Source organism: Nelumbo nucifera, chromosome 3, assembly GCF_055504915.1.
Source record: "Nelumbo nucifera cultivar China Antique chromosome 3, China Antique-T2T, whole genome shotgun sequence".
Lineage (NCBI taxonomy): Eukaryota > Viridiplantae > Streptophyta > Magnoliopsida > Proteales > Nelumbonaceae > Nelumbo > Nelumbo nucifera.
This window is the reverse complement of record NC_142651.1, coordinates 52,362,882-52,383,913: the sequence shown is the minus strand read 5'-3', so window position 1 is coordinate 52,383,913 and position 21,032 is coordinate 52,362,882. Positions and strand designations below refer to the sequence as shown.

At 39.0% G+C, this 21,032-nt stretch overlaps 1 protein-coding gene across 1 annotated transcript in view; it reads right to left on the bottom strand.

The window, feature by feature from the left end:
• Window positions 1–3,506: 3,506 nt before the first annotated feature.
• The window catches only part of LOC104600879 (putative E3 ubiquitin-protein ligase XBAT35), a 38,445-nt gene continuing 20,919 nt past the window's right edge, over window positions 3,507–21,032 (bottom strand). Inside the window, exons 8-9 of the mRNA XM_010264025.3 lie at window positions 8,691–8,776; window positions 3,507–4,441 (exon numbers count right to left, since the gene is read on the bottom strand). Of these exons, the coding sequence (XP_010262327.1) occupies window positions 3,737–4,441; window positions 8,691–8,776 (791 nt within the window). The 3' untranslated portion in view covers window positions 3,507–3,736. The remainder of the gene's footprint in view (window positions 4,442–8,690; window positions 8,777–21,032) is intronic.

Below are 21,032 nucleotides of genomic sequence, written 5' to 3'. Positions count from 1 at the left end.
ATCTCATCTCCGTCTCTACCAGAATGAATTAGTTAATATATTATATACCAACTAACCCACCCTTCAGTTAAAATCGCTTATCTAGCTAGAGACTAGGAGGTATTTTGTAGTGTGGATGAGAAATTAGTGGGTGTGGACTGGTCCATACCACACCCTATGGCAATGACCAATCCACACCACATCACAGTCTACAGTTGTTCTGAACTGTGGATAGAATGTGTGCGGACTAGTCCACACTCACGGTGATGTTCTATAGGTGTAGTGTGGACCAGTCTACACCACACTTTTTGATTCCATGTATCTCATATACATTTCATGGGAGGTCTATACAGTCGATCATAAATGTCTAATTTTTGTATTTTATATGATAAATAAATTGAGAAAAAAGCATCAACAAATTAATATGTAGGTAACAATTGCATTTTCTAAATAATTAAAAATTATTATTTTAAATATTAAATTTTTTTAAAAATTATATTTTAAATATTATTTTATTGATAAAAATATTAAAAATTTAATATTTAAATAATAAAAAAGAGTGGAGAAGGAGAACCATTGGACTTGTGCTAAAATTAACATTAAAAATTATTATTTAATTGATAAAATATTAAAAATTTAAAATTTAAAAATGATTAAAAGAATAAATAAATGAAAGTAATTGGACTAATGTAACACAGGTGCGTTACATTGAAACCTTCCCACAAACTGTCCACACCATAGTGTGGACCATCCACAAGAAAATATTGTAGACAATAAATTGGGGCATAGCTTGTCCCTGTCCACGCTATTTTGTGGACAGGAACCGTCCACACATAGTAAAACACCATATCTTACCGTGGACAGGACCAGTCCACGATATTTATACACTACCAAACACCACCTAGAATTTACCCCCACCCACATTTGAGCCACATTATTGGATGTATAACAATAGTGCCCATCATGCCAATTGCCAAAGGCTGCCCACTCTGGTGACAGTGTGATGCGATGACGGCAATCTTTTTATTTTTCCTATGTAAAAATTTTATTAAGGTTCAGTTTTGAAAGAGTGCAAATATAATTATACATGGTACAAATGCATACAAAATGTAAGGTTTTACACTCTACATATTTGTATATTTGTATTTGTATTCTTTCTAAATTGAGCTTAAAAAATTTAAAAGAATCAACTAACATGACATTGCACTGTGCATTGGGAGCAAATTTTTTTGCTGCTCCATCTACATTAAGTTTGGCCCACCCTCCAATATTAGTAGGGCTACAATTTGGGTGGACTTGAACCAAGAATTTGCCAAATTTTGAATAGGCCCCCTCTATGGTCTAAGCCTGATGTTGTATAAATGTTTCAAGTCCAGGCCCTGACTTGCACCCCGATCCAAGAAGTCCGGATCTGCTCCTCACAAAGTGCTCCTCGCACTGACCTCAGTATATATCAGCCGTAAATCGGAAACATCTCCCATAGTCATACTTGTATATTATTATTATTATTATTATTATTATTATTATTATTCATGGTAGATGTTCCCCATACATGGTGGGATGTAACTGTGAGGTTAGTGTGAGGAGCAGATCCCAATTCTTATCCACTGCCCACCCCCCTTGATGAGATTCTTTGCAAGTAAAACTTTGCATACACTCTGAAAACATTGAAATATAACCACACATTAGGAACATCTTTTCATGAATTTAACATACATGTACAGGAGATATTCCCAATGTATGATTGGGATCAGATGTGTGTAGAGTTTCTGCTACATGTAAAGAAGATATTCCCAATGTATAATTGGGATTGGATGTTGTGCTATGTGTGCAGAGTTTTTGCTTTCAGGAGATCTGCCCCAGCCCCCTTTTTGAAACTAGCTCTCCTTGAATAATACCTTGGATCTATTTGTTCGTCTGTATCTTGGAAGGCATCAATGTTCAGAGAACCAGACCGGGCATTGACCCGACAAAGGCAGAGGTTCACGGGTCAGAGGTTCAAACGGGGTTAAACCGTTTAAATTTAAAAATCGGTTTGGAATTTAGAAATCAGTGGAAGAAGAAGAAGGTGGAGGAGGAAAGGAATCGGCCGACAGAGTTGGAGGGAGAGGGGCACGGTGAACAAAGTCCACTGGTGGGAAGAAGAAGAGAGAGAGAGAGAACTTGTCGATGGTGACGGTAATGGCGTCAGCAGAGATGGGGGCGCCAGTGGTGGTGGTCAGTTCGATGGTTTTGAGGTTTTTGAATTTGGGATCAATTGGATTTGGACGTAAGGGCCTGTTTGGCCCAATTTAACTTTTTTTTTTCTTTTGTGCTAAATCTGAAAATGAAAAAAACCGGCCACTTATACAAAATCAGGACCGGTTTTATGGTTCTCTGGTTGAACCGGCCAGGTGACCGGTTATTCTCGGTTTTTTTGACATGCCAGTTTTGGGGGTTTATCCAAACCGACCAGGGGCCGGTGGTGGTCCAACCGGCCGGTCCGGTCCGGTTTTCAGTACATTGATTGACATACGTCCCACTTTATGACCTCAGTTCTGAGTTGAGGTTTTCCCTTCTCGTGTTTTTCCACAAAGTAATAGGACACATGATATATGTATATATAATGGGTTGGGCCAGGTTAGAAATAATCACGTTACTGAGAAGATTTTCAAATTTGAACAACCTGCATCCCAAGTTGTGTTGGGTTTGGCTTAGCTGAGGTTTAAGTTGACAAAATTGGACTTTAACCTCGATTCAGGGCTGGGCCTAAGGCTCATTGTGTTTGGAATTGGTCTATAACTCTACCAACTCATTTAATTTATACCCCTACTTTATGAAGAATTTAGAGAGATTGAAGATGAGAGGAAGGGATTTAAGAGAGAAAAGTTAAGATGGATTTTATTAGAGATAATGAGACTTGAGATGCTTATGTAGTTTTTTATATTTTAATTTAAAAATAAATAAACCACAGAAAGGAGAGGGGTGTGTGTGTATAAGCATTGAGATGAGAGGGCTCCTGACCTCCCTCTTTATTTTAGGGGTTCTGTTGGTTGGATGTTTAAGACAAGTTAGCCTGCTCTTAAAGTCTATGGTTGGTTGCAGTTGACAGCTGGGATCGAATTCCCCCTTCGCCCAACATCCGGATTGGGGGACTAGAGAACACGTAGATCTCATTTGCCCTGCAAACAAATAAAGTCTTAATAACCAAGCCATTCCATATGAACACATTATATCATTCTTATAAATATAGACAACCATTTGAACCTTGGAATTTGCTACAAAATATGAGAATTCTCTATTTCTATGCATGTGGGTTGAATTGTCTTCTGTATTTATTGTTATAAAAGAGACCTCATTTTCCTTCCAAAAATTCACTAAGGCTGCATTTGAAAATGATGCAAATGGAGTGTAAATCCCAATTTAGGGTAAATTTGTATTCTAGTTCACTTTTGCCTGACAACATTACATTTATGCATTAACAAATGACAGAAAACACATTTTCCAATGTATATTTACATTGATGATAAGATATAAAAGTACATCAATAAAAAAGAAGTAAATTTGCATTCAAGTGGGCTTTTGATAAAAAAAAAGGTATATGCTTTATTGGATTGCATCCATTACAGCTAAAAGTTTGTTTGGTAAGAAAATAAATTTATCAGTGCAAAACTAACCCAACTTAACAATTTATATAGACCGTTTTACACTCTACATATTTGCATTGTTTCCAAACACAGCCTAATAATTCCACCCACCATACCAAAAAACTCACTAATCATACAACAGCATACAACCTTATAACCTGATCTATCTTGGCACGGCAAACCGGGCAGCCCCATTTCTTGGCTTTGATCTCATTCAAACAAGACATGCATCCAGCCATGTGGCCACAGGGGATGCATGCCCCCTCAATTGGAGCATCCAAGCATATTATACATGACGAAGAACCACCATCTTTCACCTCGCTTGTTCTGGACAGTCCATCCACGGTTGCAGCGGATGAATCAACTGGGCTAGAGTCGATTGACGGATAATGAATAGGACCATCATCTGCAACCACTTCAGGAATTGGTGGAGCTGATGGAGTTGAAGAAACAGCTAGAGAAGACACATGGGCAGCTTGGATATGCTGATTGGGATTCCTACTTGGTCCAGCTTCTGAAATACCCCATCCATTGCATGCATCGTTAACTGGTTCACCCAACCATCCACTACTACTAGCTTTCGAATGAGGTGCAGGTCCTCCACTTGGGCCCCAACCATTATAACTGGAATTATCTACAGAGTCCCCCCAACCATTTGTGTGGCTTTCTTCAGGGCCCGAGTGGATGTTTGGAATAATTGGTGGTCTCTCTTCCCTCAGTGACTGGAGGGAGGCACTGATTGCCATGGCCAACTCTACATCTTCTGCAGTAGATGGGGGTGCAGTTGCTGGAACAACTGGTGGAGTCTGGGTATTAGATGACAGTGGGGGATGTACCTGCAAATATTAAGTCAAAAACTGAAATGTAAGCATCCTTTCAATGACCAGAGAAGGCAATTTCACCTAGTACACTACAAGTACATGAGGCTTCACTCTTTTATTGTTAAAACTGTCGTTAATTTTACATTAATTGCAAGGCCAACAAGCAAATGCTAGTTACATACTACATCTGAACAAATTCATGTGCATGGACAACTAGATGCAAATCAAAATCTCTAACGTGAGTGATATGAAGGTTTTTAGCTATATTGCATATTACCATTAAATTCTGAAAGACGAAAGTAATATGCTATAAAACTATAAATAAAAGAAGATGATTCAGATGCATGGTGCGCACAGGACTCTGGCCATGAGCAAAGCATTAGTAAAAAGAGAACCATTGCATATAACCCAAATTCCAAAATCACTCAGCAAGTCATGGTCCACCCCAAACTTGTTCGAACTTCAAATATGATAGATATCTATACTTTTTTTGACGAGTAATAGTAAAATTTTGTTAATTCATATCCTGATTTAGAAGTGTAATTTCGTACAACCCATGGAGAGGCAAGAGCTGCAACCCCTCCTAGAAGCTTACAAGTACACTAAAATAAATTACAGAATCACAGTTGAGCCCAAAACATTTCTTCCCTATTTACCCCTTGTTTGGCTAACACATCAGCCATACCATTTTGATCTCCCCACCCACTGTATAGAAACCAACATATTCCTTGTCAGCCATATGACTTTCTTAATTTCATTCTTGTAGCACCAGATGGTATCCTCAGGGTTTTTCAGCCAGCCCATCACCACCTTGGAATCCCCTTCAATTATTAACTGCTCTACCCCCAATTGGTTTGCAAATTGTACCCCTTGTACAGCAGCTAATAGCTCTGCCCTAATAGTCTCCAAGTCCTACTCTCCACTCTCGTTCCTTAGAACACCGCCCCCCCCTCCCCCCCCCAATTCCAGAAGGCCCTGGGTTACCCAAGCTACTTCCATCAAAGTTCACCTTCAGTGAACCTTCAGACAGAGGAGACCACCTTGTAACTATCTTGTTCTTGAAGGACGAGCACCTTGCTACTGCTAACCAATTTCTCCTAAAATCATTATATGAAAATTGTTGAAAATTTTCCAAAGTCTTCAACCAATGTATTGCCTTATTCAACAGTCTTTTAATTCCTAGCTGCTCCTGTCCTCTTGAAAAATTCTAGCATTCTTTTCTTCCCACAGTGTCCAAATTAGGACTGCTTAGACACATCTCCACATAATTCTCCCTCTTTTTGTAGGCCAAGAAAAAGTAGAATGGTCAAAGACCATGCAAAACTTCTGCTGGTAAGCTCCAACTACTCCCAAACAGCAAAAGTAATCAAGCCCATAAGTCTGTAGAAAAAGGACACACTATTAATAGACGGTAACAATCCTCCCCATGAGCTCTATAGAGGGTACACCAGTTGGGAGAAATACAAAGGAAAGGTCTTCTCTTTTGTAAGTTATCTAGAGTGTTTATTTTCCCATTATAGATATCTATACTTGAATCCTCCCTCTTGCATTCAGGCTTTAATGCTTGCTGATGCTATCACTATTTCTTATTATCCTTAGATGCGCTTGTCATAGTGTTTTAGATAATACCCTAAGGATAAATTTAAGAAAAAAGAGCAGCTAGCTTCATTGAACATGATTAAGCTTCAAAACTGATTACTTCTGGTATGGCACTAGAGCCCTCAAAGGTAGGGGTGTAACCGAGCCACGCTATTCAAATTTGGCTTGCTAAATACTCGAAGATAATCGAGTTTGAGTCAAGCCCGACTCAAGTTGAGTTTGAGCTTCGCAATACCCAACTCGAGTGGCTCAAAAATCTAATTGAGCTTATAATAAAATATTAATTTTTAATATATTTTTTAAAATATAACTAAATATTAATTTATTTATAATATAAATAAATAAATTTATAATCTAGTTTCATATATTTTTATATATAATAATTTAATATTAATATATTTATAATCAGCTCAAGTCAAGTTCAAATAGGGAAACTTGAAACTCCGTTGAGCTCAAGTAGTTCAATACTCAACTTGACTCATCTCAATTACAGCCCTACTCAAATGTAAATATTTATATCCTTTTATTTCCCATGCACATGTCCACCACAGCCACAAAACCTATCAACTTCAACCATCTCACGACAACCACAACTCTTGTTAACCTTGATCCAATTATACCCACCTCATCTAAACAGACCTGGAAATGGGACCACTTTCTGTCTAGGTGGCAGGCTAGCAGTTCAACCATCAAGGTCAAATGGGTCAACTGTGATGTCATAAATTAAATAAATATATAAAAACATCAAAAATACAGGGAAATATAAAAATTTACAAAAACTCTGCAAGAAAAATGTGGTTATGTCTCTAATATTGTATATTCATCATATTAAACAAAAATAAGTTTGATAAATGAGAATTGTTGCCACCAATGATGGAAATGACTAAAAATGAGAGTAAAAGAATAAATGTCTAGGCCAAGGTTTCAAATATCAATACACACCGATATGCCAGATGGGCCGTATCAGGTGATTCGAGTTTTTTCAAAACTTGCCAAGAGGGGTCGGTCTAAGGCTTCTCTACCCCCCCCCCCCCCCCCCCCCCCCCCCCCCCCCCCCCCCGCCAAAAAAAAAAAAAAAAAAAAAACAGGTCAAAACACCAAAGCATGCATATTTGGCATATCAGTGACCCACCAATATGATATGTATCAGCCAATACATGCCGATACATGACAAAATTTTGAACCATGGTCTTGACCCATGTCCCACTGACCCACCTGGTAAAACAGACCCAGAATCCTGGCCAGGTGGCAGTTCAATCGGTCTGACCCATCTCTTGTCTAAGTCATAATAAATGCCAATTCTCAAAAGCCATTGGCTGCTCAGTTATGTGGAAGAGACCTTTCTCTGTAGTCCTTCCTCCCTAATTCTTGCGACCTAATCAAGTCATGTATCCCTTCCGTCCACAGCCAACCCACTATACACCATATGGATGCCCAGGACCAGCTCTTATATGGTTGGGTGTTACCTTCTCTCACTAAGCCCATGTTGACACAAACCATTGGCTGTTCACCTCTCAAAATGTATGGTCCACACTCTGTCAATGACTAGTGCACATCTGTAAAAGACAGATTCTGCAGCAGGATAACCAATGAACTTGATCTTATTTATCATGCTGAATCCAAGACCATGACCACCTTCATCACCACTCAATCCAATACCATCTTCAAAAACCTGTAGAGCATGCTCTTAAATCACAAGATTCAGTTGAAGCATTCCAAATTAACACTTGAGCTTGCCTTGGCTTCAACCAACATGGCAACCAGAGGCAGATTTAATTGAGATCATCCCAACAAATAACAAATATAACCCATGTTCAACTCCAACAGATTTCATCCATGGATTTTAATGCCATTCAAACTCATCCATTCAACTAAAGAGACATCACTAGTGATCCAAATCTACCAAAAAGAGGCAGCCTTCATTAGATCAAATGGCCTTGTAGCTAGATACCATACAGAGCTGAGACAACAAAACCATCAGGATGAAATACTCCAAATAGATAGCCCCAGTTTTTTTATTAGAAAAGGTGACATGTGTATGCAGTATTGCATTACAATCAAAGCCTCAACCTTAGAGCACATATAATCAGGCCTAAACCTCACCTGAATCTGATCATCTTCCCCCAAATACTCTCTGGCAGTCCCCTCGTTGTGATCAGAAATATTTGAAATATGAACCCATACAGACCCTTTTCTTTTATCAGTCATACAGACCCTTTTGCACTACTGGGACAACCAAAGTCAGCATATTCTTCATTGTCATCCCAAGTACAACCATAGTAAAATTCAGATAAAGATCAAGCATAGCACTTCTAACTAAATTCCGTATCATAGACTACTCACTTTAGTTTGGCCATTAAGCTTTCCTTTTTTTTTTTTTGAAAACAAGAAGATTGAATTGATAAAACAAAAGATTTCAGGAATATACAACTAACTTCCATGAACATCAGGGTTCTATGTCAAAAGAAAAGCACCCAACAAAGATTTAGTAAGGTCAATAACAAACTTCTCAATTAACATCCAGGTCAAACTCTCAGTTTAAGAGAATCTTTTGTCAAGTTGCAGTGGATCCTGTTGATCCCACATCCAAAGGCAAAAGAATGTAGCATGCTTGTATAGTTTCAAAAGTGTGTGAAACATAAAAGAACTTTGTTTGAAGTCATACCTGGGAAACTCCCCTACATGCATTATAAAACAAGAAAACTTGCTGCTTGTCACCCTCATTTGCAGATGCAAACTTATAGCGTGTTTCTGTAAAGAGCACACAAAACCAAGGTTGAGGAATAACAAAAGGTAACAATTCAAAGTGAATACAAGGTATAACAAACCTCTAATGCACCCCTCCACCCAAATATGAAAATAAGCAAAGCCCTCAGCAATATTGGTATCAGTAGAGATCACTAATTGCAGATTTAGTCGAGTTTCTTGTGAAGGAAAGAGGGGGAAGATGAAGATTTCAGCAGTAGAGAAGAAAGGAGAAGAAGAAGAGAGTAGGAAGTCAACCAGGATTATGAAATTAACCCTAGCCGCCCCCCTCTCATTATATTTATACTTAACTTAAAAAGATGAGATATTACAAGGATGCCCTTAGTAGGGCAGCTACTAAAAGCTGAACAGTCACAACTTAAAAAAACATAAACTAATGGGCCTAAAGCCCAACAACTTCCTAACTAAATAAAAACAAACCGGACCAACTCAACACTCTCCCTCAAGTTGGGAGTAAATGTCACACATTCCCAACTTGCGTAGCTCATGCTCCATCTTGTTCTTTGCAACGCCTTTTGTGAGAACATCTGCGAGCTGCAGATCAGAAGCAATGTATGGAAGACAAACTTCTCCAGAAGTTACCCTTTCTCTGATAAAATGTCTATCCACTTCAATGTGCTTAGTTCGGTCATGCTAGACTGGGTTATGGGCAATGTTAATTGTTGCTTGGTTATCATAGTATAGCATCATAGGTTCTTCTGCCTGTACACCAATTTCTTCTAACAGGGAATGGATCCAGAGAAGTTCTAAAATGCCATGGCCCTGTATTCGGCTTCAGCACTTGATCTTGCCACCACTGTTTGTTTCTTACTCTTCCATGAGACAAGGTTACCCCCAACTAGGGTGCACACTCCTGAAGTTGATCTCCTGTCATCAAGGCATCCTACTCAATTTGCATCTGTATAAACCTCTAGTTTCAACTGTCCATGATCAGTAAACAATATGCCTCTGCCCGGGTGTCCCTTCAGATAAGCAATGCTGGACTCGTGGAGCATGCATGTATTGACTAACTACACTTACTGCATAGGAGATGTCTGGTCTTGTCATACACAAGTATAGCAGCCAACCCACAAGTCTCTGATATCTCCCAATGTCCTTTACTGGTTCACCTTCTGATGCATTGATTTTATGGTTCTGATCAATAGGGGTGCTGATTGCCTTTGTTCCAAGCTTCCCTGTCTCTTGAAGAAGATCCAAGACATACTTCCTTTGTGAGATAAAAATTCCATGTTTTGATCTTGCAACTTCAATGCCTAAGAAGTATCTCAGTTCTCCAAGATCCTGAATTTCAAATTCTTTATGTAGGTTCTTTTTCAGACCATCAATCTCACTCAGATCATTCCCGGTGACAACAATATCATCCACATAAACAATTAGGACTGACACCAAAGATCCCCTTCGCTTCACAAACAAGGTGTGATCGGATTGAGTCTGATTGTAGCCAAAAGCAATCAAGGCCTGCCTGAATCTGTCAAACCATGCTCTGGGAGATTGTTTCAAGCCATAAAGTGACTTCTTAAGCCTGCATACCTTTCCCTTTTTAGTATCATTGTAAAAACCAGCAGAAAGATCCATATACACTTCTTCTTGCAGATCCCCATTTAGGAAAGCATTCTTCACATCAAGTTGAAACAAGGGCCAAGAGTATGAGGCAACAAGAGAAAGAAGTATCCGAACGGAGGTCATCTTTGCAACTGGCGCAAAGGTCTCTAAGTAATCAATGCCATAGGTCTGTGTGTACCCTTTTGCAACAAGTCTTGCCTTGTACCTTTCTATACTTCCATCTGCCTTATATTTTACTGTGTAAACCCATCTGCATCCAACTATCTCCTTGCCTTCTGGTAGATCCACAATGTCCCATGTCTGATTCTTAATCAAAGCTGCCATCTCTTCTTGCATAGTTGTCTTCCACTCAAGTTTGGAGAGAGCCTCACTAACACCCTTGGGTATAGACACTGAATCAAGAAAGGAGAGAAAAGCACGGTATGAAGGAGAAAGTCCATTGCAGGATAAGTATTGTAAAATACAATGAGCAGTGAAACTTTCTCTTCCCTTTTCTGAGAGCAATAGGGAGATCAAGGTTATCTGTAACAGAGTTAATAGGATCAATGGGAACTGAAACAGTAGTGGGACCAAGAGGAATACCTGAATCCATGGCAGCTGAATCTGGAGTCTCCAAGGAATCGACGAGAAGTGATGTGAGTTTTGCTGTAGTGGAATCAACCTCCTTGTGAAGTCTCTATCGTAAGTAATGTTGAGAAGCAGAACGCAAAGGAGGTGGCTAGGTAGGTGGCAAGGTAGGTGCCAAAGGGTGGTGGTCAAGCACAGGAGTACACACAGGGACTGGAACTGGGAGAGGAATAGATTGCTGACTCACTTCCCCAAAACACTCCCCCTGAGAAGGATTCTTTGAGAAGAAGTACGTGGATTCAAAAAAGGTGACATCCATGGTAACATACCGGCTCCCAGAGACTGGATCATAGCAACTGTACCCTTTCTGATTCTCTACATATCCAAGGAAGACATACTTCTTTGCCTTGGAATCAAGCTTCGAGCGGTGAGGACCAAGGATATGTGCAAAGCAGACACACCCAAACACCCTGAGAGGAATATGAAACATCTCCCCCTGAGGAAAAAGAAGACTGAATGGGGTGCTGAATCCAAGTATACGAGAGGGCATCCTGTTAATCAGATATACTGCTGTAAGAACTGCATCACCCCAAAACCGAACCGGAACTGTAGATGTGATCATCATGCTTCTTGCAGTCTCAACAATGTGTTTGTTCTTCCTTTCTACAACACCATTCTGCCGTGGACTGTAGGGGCAACCGCTCTGATGGACAACACCATATTCTAACAGATATGAGGCAAGATGTCTTTCAAAATATTCCCTGGCATTGTCAGATCTGAGCACCTTTATTCTTGTTCCAAACTGTGTTAGTACCATCTGATGAAATTGCCTCACCAAGGATGGTACATCATCCCGGGATCTCATCATGTAAATCCAAGAGTATCGTGAGAAATCATCAACAAATAAGAGAAAATAGCGATAGCCTCCCATAGAAGGAACATGGTAAGAGCCCCACACATCCGAATGAATAACATCAAAAGAAGAAGAACATCTTTTATTACTAGGCTTCAATGAATGTCTACAATGCTTTCCAAGTTGGCAACCTTCACACTCCAGACTTGACAAACTAACTGACTCAAAAAGTTTTGGAAACAAAAAACTCAAAGAAGAAAATGGTAAATGACCCAAACGATTATGCCAAAGCATAATTTGACTCACAGACCCTGACTCACTATCCCAACTGACATGATGACTCTGATGAGAAGTACATCCAGGAGGTAGATTCCATTCACTTCACGACCACTCCCAATCGTCCTCTTTGAATCCAGATCCTACAAAATACAACGACCAGGAGAAAAAATTACTGAGCAGTTCAAGTTCTTAGTCAAACTACTAACAGATAACAAATTAGTGTTCAATCTGGGAACATGAAGGACAGAGGGTAGAGAAATAGAATCACTAATCTTGACAGATCCCTTCCCAGCAATAGGAACATGGGATCCATCAGCTGTGGAGACCCTATCTCTGCCAGAACAGAGCTGGTAAGTTGAAAAAATAGTAGAGCTCTGGGTCATGTGCTTTGAGGCTCCAGAATCTATAATCCATGGAGGTCCCTCCTTACCTGAAGTGGAAACATAATTTGCAGTGACGTGTGAACTACCTGTGTGAGCAAAGGAAGTAGAGTGGACTCCACCAGTGCCACCTATACCTTGTTGTCCGCTTGCGGCTGAACTGGAATTGGTTGTATCCCGCTGGTTTAGAAGTAGCCCATACCTCTCAAGTTCGGCCCTTACTGCAGCAGCTGCAACAGACTCTAGAGCAGCTGTAGTAGGAGGGGCCGGAATGTCACCAGTAACTGCCATGTGCGCATTTCCCTTCTTATTTTTCAATCTAGTCAGCACAAGATGTGGGTGAAGCTTCCAACAAGTATCTCTTGTATGTTTAGGCTTCTTACAGTAGTCACAGATCATATCTCTTTTATCTTCCTTCTTGATGTCACTACCACTTTGTTTAGGTTTCACAACACTTACCATGGCAGACTGATCAGAAATATGGTTTTTCATCATCACATCTCTCCTGCACTCCTCCCCTAACACAAAGGCATATGCTAGGGAGAGAGTAACACTGTCCCTAGAAAGAAGGTATTGTCGTGCAATATCATACTCAGGATTAAGGCCAACAAGGAATTCAAACACCCTATACTTCTCTAGATGTTTCTGATAGGTAGTTGCATCCTTAGTGGTTTCCCAAGCAAATGCCTCTAAATGGTCAATCTCCTGCCACAGGGTTTTAAGGACTGAAAAAATAGGCTGCAACAGATCTATCTCCCTGCCTTGTAGCAATAATCTGATTTCTCAATTGATAAGCCCTAGCAACATTCTCCCTCTATGAATAGGTTTCTGCAACCCCATCCCATATTTCCTTAGCTGTATTTGCCCATAAAAAATTTTTACTTATATGTGGCAACATGGAATTACACAACTAAGTCATCACCATATAATTCTCCTGTACCCACCGGGAGTTGCTAGTTTTGGGTTTCACCTCTTCACCAGTGATATACCCTAATTTCCCACAAGCACCAATGGCCATCTTTGCAGATTGTGACCATTCTAAGTAATTTGCACCATCCAACCTAACTGTAGTAATGGTCCCAGCCCCAAAAGGGTCTCTAGCACCTCCTCCCACTAGTCTCATTTCACTCCCGGGCTTATTTTCAACTCCGTGGCCCTCCATGCTTCTCAAAAAATGTAAAGAAAATAATTGAAATTTGCAACAAGATCAAACAAAACACCTTTTGGAACCAACAACACCTTTTTGGTGTCCTAGACTTTTTCCCACAAAAGATTCATTTTCTGTGGGACGGGAGAAGAGAGAGAAGAGGCAGCCGCCCTCTCTAGAAGCCTCCAAATCAAGCAGGACTTGAATCACCCCTTACAAAAAACTCCAAGGAACCCTAAAAATTTAGGGCGCGCCACTTCCTAGGTCAAAATTGAAGAGTCCAACAAAAACATGACTCTTCCCCTTTCTCCAGTTTTTCCTGATTTTGATGAGAAACCCTAGACCAGCTACAGGGCACATAGATCCACCAAAAAAATCCAAAAACTGGGCTTACCTGAGAGCTTCGATCAACCTCTTAAATCACCATGCATTCGGCCGATCTAGGGCTGCATGAGAGAACAACTTCAAGGAACCTTTGGCCTGCTCTGATACCAAGTAGAGATCACTAATTGCAGATCTAGTCGAGTTTCTTGTGAAGGAAAGAGGGGGAAGATGAAGATTTCAGCAGTAGAGAAGAAAGGAGAAGAATAAGAGAGTAGGAAGTTAACCAGGATTATGAAATTAACCCTAGCCGCCCCTCTCTCATTATATTTATACTTAACTTAAAAAGATGAGATACTACAAGGATGCCCTTAGTAGGGCAGCTACTAAAAGTTGAACAATCACAACTTAAAAAAACATAAACTAATGGACCTAAAGCCCAACAACTTCCTAACTAAATAAAAACAAACCAGATCAACTCAACAGTATCAATTGAAGGAGATTGAGAAATTGGCAGCTGAAGTAAATGCAAGATTCATTTGAACATGCAGATCAGCAAATGGACTAATCGATACAATGGCTTGGCAAGGGGCAAACAGGGTACAAATGTTTTGGGGTAATCTATTGTAAGATTCAAAAGGAGTTGGCAAGTGTATTCAATCACATTGAGGGTAGTTGAGGCTAACCATTCTTTTACTTTTTTGTACTTTAATTGATTTTAATAAATTTTTACTGTTACTGATTTTTTTTATCACAATTCACAAAAAAAGAACTCGAGTAGAATTAGGGTTTCCCTATTCAGAGTGTATAAGTACACACCATGTCTGCTAAAACCCCTTCATTATATTCCTTAGAGAAAATACCCTTTGATTTTGATATTATGTGAAAGAGTTACTATGTAAGGGTTAAACCCAGTAACAGGTATAAGCACGCCCACCAACTTGAACTCTTAGTGGGTTATACCCATGAGCAGGCCCCCCATTTGGTAGATAGGTCATGGGACCCACACACTATTGGGTACTTATGTATTTTAAACTTATACGTCTTAATAGTGGGTCCGTTAATCGGTAAAAAGTGGGACTCACTATGCAGATTTAATGGTGGGCATGGCCTACATAAATATTTTAACAGTGGACCCCGCTAAAAAATGGGACCCACTACACAAATCTGATAGTGGACATGACCCACTTTGATATTTTAAACTTAATTATTTTAACAGTGAGCCCCGCTGATGGATGGGACCCACTATGATGACTTGATAGTAGGAGTGGCCCACCTTAATGTTTTAAACTTGAATATTTTAACAGTGAGCCCCACTATGTTGATTTGAAAGTGAGTGTGGCCCACTTTGACATTTTAAACTTGAATATTTTAACAGTGAGCCCCGCTGCAAGTGGGACCCACTATGTTGATTTGATAGTGGACATGGCCCACTTGAATATTTTAAGTGGGACCTACTATGCTGAATGGGCCCCCACCAAATCAAGTTATTTAACACCTGTTATGACAGTGGATATAGCCCACTAGAGCATTGAATTCTTGTTATTAAGCTCCCATTTTTTTATAATGGGTGGGACCCACCAAATCAGAACAATCTAACTTGTCGTAACAGTGGATAGTCCATTGTTGACCTTCTTTTGAGGTGGATAAGATCCACCGAGTGTGACAGTGGGTCCCCCAATTATTAATTTCTGATCATTAGATCCTATGGGTGGGACCCATTAAAATAGAATCATGTGTATCTTTATAACAGTGGATGATCCACCGATGGTATTCTTTTGAGGTGGATGAGACCCACCGAATATGGTATTCTAAATATTGACTTTTATTGGTTTTGTTTACAGGCATCAATATACTTGTTGAAACACTTGGCAGCTCATTAATAACAGTGGGTCCCAAGTATGAACCTTTGTTTTCTTTTTTTTAATCTGTTGTATTACTAGGCAATCCATTGAGAATTCTATTCTTTTGAGGTGGATAAAATCCAGCGAACAGGACAGCGGGTCCGAGGTACTAGTTTTTATTTTTAATCTATTGTAACAAACTGAGAAACCCACCGAGAATTCTGTTCTTTGAGGTGAGCAAAATCCACTAGATATAATACAACCAATCAAAGAAAGAGTGAGAGAGAGAACTCTAATAGAACTCTAGATAGAGATAAGATTTAGAGTTCTAATAGAACTCTAGAGAGAGAAAGAGATAAGGATTGAGAGTAGATAAAGCTTAAAGGGATAGAAGATAAGAGACCAAAAGAAAAAAAAAAATCTGGTACCTATGTATTTATCCTCTTCAATTAGCAGAATTGCAGTTCTCTCTTCTATTTTCTCTCTTATTCTCTCTCTTCTCTCTTTTCTCCTTTCTTTCTCTATCCGTCGCCCATTTTTTCCTCTCCTCTCTCCCTTTTATAAAGGAGGCGATTATGGATAGGGAGGTTAGAGCAACCTCCCCACTCTTCATACATGGGGTGGTTGCTTAACTCCCCCCATAACCAAAATAATTTAAATTTTAAATTTATGTGAAGTGGGCCAACTATCAAATCTGGCCCCCTCAAGCCTTATCTTCTTATCTAGGAGATAAGGCTTGACCTTAGTCCCTATCAAATAAATCATGTGATTCAAATATGAATCATTCTCTTGGGATCATAAATTCTTGTTTCTGCTTTTTTTTTTTTTTTTGCTTCTACCAAATAAGACAAGTTTGGGGCGTCACTTTTCTTTGAAGCTAACTCAAGTAAACTGCTTTCCTTTAGTTTTTTTTTCTTCATTGTTTCTCTCTCTCTTCTTTACCAAGAAATCTACTATTTTGATCATCAGTTGGTCTTTCTTGGATTTAATAGTTCCACTTTGGGAGGGCTCAACTTTCTTTGGACCTTATTGTTCTACCATTTTGATAGCCTTAGCTGGTCTTCCTTGGACTCAACAGTTCCGCTTTGGGAGGACTCAGCTTTCCTTGGACCTTATGGTTCCATTTGGGAGAGTTATCTTTCCCTTTGTTTAGAACTATTGGTTCCAATCCCTATGAAAACCAATGTAGAGTTTAAAGCTCTCTGTTGTATATTAATCTAAATCAGGACTGATTATAGACTTCAAATCAATTCATTGTATGATTTCTCTACAAATCTACCCATATATTGCAAATAATGGTTATCAGAGCACCGTGGAATATTTGGGACAAAATTCTATCCTTTTAAGGTGGATGAGATCCACATCCTGTGTTGTAATAGCGGATAAGACCCACATCTTAATAATGGATAATAGTGCTGTAACCACATGGCACTATGTGTTGTTGCAGGTGGCAAACTAGCACATCTGTCCCCAACACATTTTAATAATGTTGTAATAGGTGGCAAACCAGCATCTTAATAATGGATAATAGTGTTGTTACCAAACCAGCACATCTGTCCCCAACATATCTTAATAGTGCTGTAACAGGTGCCAAACCAGCTTCTTAATAGTGGACAACAGTGCTGCAACCAAGTGGCAAACTAGCACATCTTAATAGTGCTGTAACAGGTGGGAAACCAGCTTCTTAATAGTGGACAACAGTGTTGTAACCAAGTGGCAAACCAGCACATCTTAATAGTATAAAATCCATTTGGCTCCACCCAGGAATTTGAAACTGAATCTCTAAAACTTGAAAGTCTCCTGCAAGAAATTTCTGGACTAGATATGCTATAGTCCAAAATCTGTTACAGGAGAATGTTGGGTTGAATTTAAGCCCAACCAAACAAATTGTCAATCAAAATGTAATGAACTGACTATAATTAAAACCACTTATTCTTATCATTTTTGGCAAACAGATATAACCATACCCTACGTATTTCCCTTTTAGGAATAATAATCTGCTTTGACTCTTTTTTATTCATAGATGTATGGATAATTGGGATAATGGCATTGGACCTTTATACAACATTTCCATTAATTATTTCTACGAATTATTTCCTTTTCCTTTTGTCTTGTGTTGTTGGTAGCATAATTTCTGATCTTTAATATCTGGCTTAGCCTATCCTAATCTGTTGTGTTTTGCTTAATGCTTAATATAGTTTCTTTTCATATTAGATGGAGGTGGATATTTTGGCATACACTTGATTATAATTGAAAAAAATATATATATATATATATATCAGCAATAACAACCACACACACACAAACCAGTATTGTAGCATCTTATGCTTCTAGGTTGTAATTGCTGAAGTAGCAGAGAACACAATGGCATATTAATCCCAAACACTGATCAAATATGCCATCGTGTTCTCTGCTACTTCAGCAATTACAACTTAGAAGCATAAGATGCTACAATACTAGTTTGTGTGTGTGTTTGTAGTTGTTATTGCTGAACTGAAATATATATTGTTTTTTCAATTATAATCAAGTGTATGCCAAAATATCCACCTCCATCTAATATGAAAAGAAACTATATTAAACGTTAAGCAAAACACAACAGATTAGGATACTAGGCTAAGCCAGATATTAAAGATCAGAAATTATGCTACCAACAACACAAGACAAAAGAAAAAGGAAATAATTCGTAGAAATAATTAATGGAGATGTTGTATAAAGGTCCAATACCATTATCCCAATTATCCATACATCTATTAATAAAAAAGAGTCAAAGCAGATTATTATTCCTAAAAGGAAATACGTAGGGTATAGTTATATCTGTTTGCCAAAAATGATAAGAATAAGCGGTTTGAATTAAAAAGTTGAAGAGAGGCAGAGATAATTAGCAACAACTAAAATTCACTAAACCAAACTTTTACTCATCAAAAAAGAAATGTTGGCTTGTATCTCCCTTTAGAAATTCCAATTTGGATTAAATTGACCTGAAATAACTCCTAATTGCTTTAGAACAAAAACAAATCAATGTATAGCCCATAAAAACACTTAAATATGGGCTCTTGATCGCTAATGTTCAATGCTAATCTTACTAAAACTAGAACAAAAAATGCAACTTAAGGTATAAAACTTTCTATTCTGTTGCACACGCCTATTTAGTTAAAATGGTCGTAACTTGCTCAAAACGCATCACAGGTACAAGATCTTGGTCTCGTTGGATAGATAACCAACTTAATGTCACTAGGGATGCAAGTTGGATACCCAACTTGAAGAATTTACACTTTATCAAACCCCTGGGCCCTTGGGGTGGTACCATTTAAATTTTAAAAATGCTCAACCCAAAGCCAGCCAAAGTTGCAGCCCTAAATGACACCAATACCATGAAAAATGGGCAAGTTTTGACCCCAGAACAATAGGGTGAATAAAAGTGGCATGACTGCTGCTTCACCCAATGTTACTGATGCAGTAAAGTGATGACTAGTTGTATTGGCCTCTTTGACTAGTCAACAAAGAAAGATCTCTTCTAAATTTAAGATATTGATGCTAATAGTCCTAACATTAAAAAGTTAGGCTTGATAGGTTAGAATAGGGAATTACAGCAACTGTTTTTACACAGAAAGAGTGCAACCTAACTATTTGATGTACCCCTTGTTTGTGGAAACTCCATACCAACACACCACTAATCATCGTTGTTGTCGTAGTCATCGTCAAAACCGTACCCCAACTATATGGGGTCAGCTATTTGAATCCTGTTTCACCATTCCTTTCAGTTTAATGCAATATCTATTGTTAAATTGCGAGCACTTAAATCCTGTTTCCCTTGGCTGTTTTGTGGTTAGTTTGGTTGGAAAGAAACTCAAGAATCCTTGAACAGAAGAGTAATCTGCTGGAGAAAGTGAACAATGGTGTAGTGGAGGCTCCAAGACAACAGTTATCAATCTCTCCATTTTCCAAATGGCAGTAATCTCTCCTCTTTTTTGGCTGTTAACTTTTTTGGGGAAATCTGAAATCTTGTGTAAAATACAGTCTTTTTTTTTTTTGGAAAAGGTAAGGATTTTATTAAATCAATAGCCAGTACAAAGGAGCCTAGGCCATTAGAGGCTGCCTAGAGCCACCACAAATTACAGATACATCCAGTTCTGAGCCATTGCCGACACCCAGGACAGAAGTTTACCCACAGCTTTCTGCACCATTTCCTCTGGAGATTTAGCTTTGCCCTGAAAAATGCTGTTTTTTCTTTCAATCCAGATAGTCCAAAGCACAGCAGCCGGGATAGTCTTCCAAATCAAGGTACCTTTCTTGCTGAGACCATCAATATGCCAACACAACAGCAGATCCTTCACAGAATTTGGCATTACCCAGCTGATTTCCAAAGCTTGAAGAAAATGCCTCCAAATATAATTCGAGACTGGGCAATGTAAGGCAAGATGTTCAGTAGTTTCTACTGCCCCTCCACACAAGCCACATGACATGTCCAAAATTTGTATGCCACGTTTCACTAGATTAATTTTGGATAGACATTTATTTAAAGCCATTGTCCAGAGCAAAAACTTCACTTTAGAAGGACTGATTGAGTTCCAAATCTGCCTAGCCGGAAAGTTTCCCTGACCTGAACTTATCAACTTACTGAACATAGACTTTACAGAGAACCTGCCATCAGGTTCCCATTTCCATGTCCAAGCATCCTCCATGTTTGGGTCAATCCTCTGGTTATGGAGCAGGCCCAACAGATTTGCATACTCCTCAATTTCCCAGTCAAAGAGACGTCTCCTACAAGTTAGGTTCCAACTGAAAGAGTTACCATCCACATTGAAATTCTCAGCCACCGAGGAATCCTGATTTACAGAAATTTGATACAAGAGAGGGAAGGCATCTTTCAAACACACTTCAGAACACCAAGAGTCTTTCCAAATTTAATTCGTTCCCCATTTCCCAAGTTGTAACCGATTCCTTCCTCAAATAAATTAGAGTTCTTCATTAATACAATTTACCTTACCTCATTGTACAGTTACACATATTGATGATAATTAATACAATTTACCTTACCTCTTCTCAAAAAGAAATAATTTCTTACCACTTCAGACAATGTCCTTTTTGGTTTGCTCCTAACCCTTCTAGCCCCTTCAACTTGCAACTGATTGAAAGAAAACTTAAAAGAACCTTTTCACCACTTACATTTTTTGTTGTGTGCCTTATTTCCATTTTATAGGGATCATTGTTTGGTATAATTGGTAAAATCTTGGGCTGAAAAGCATGAGAGCATGAGTTCAATTCTGAGAGCGGGGGGGAGACGAGC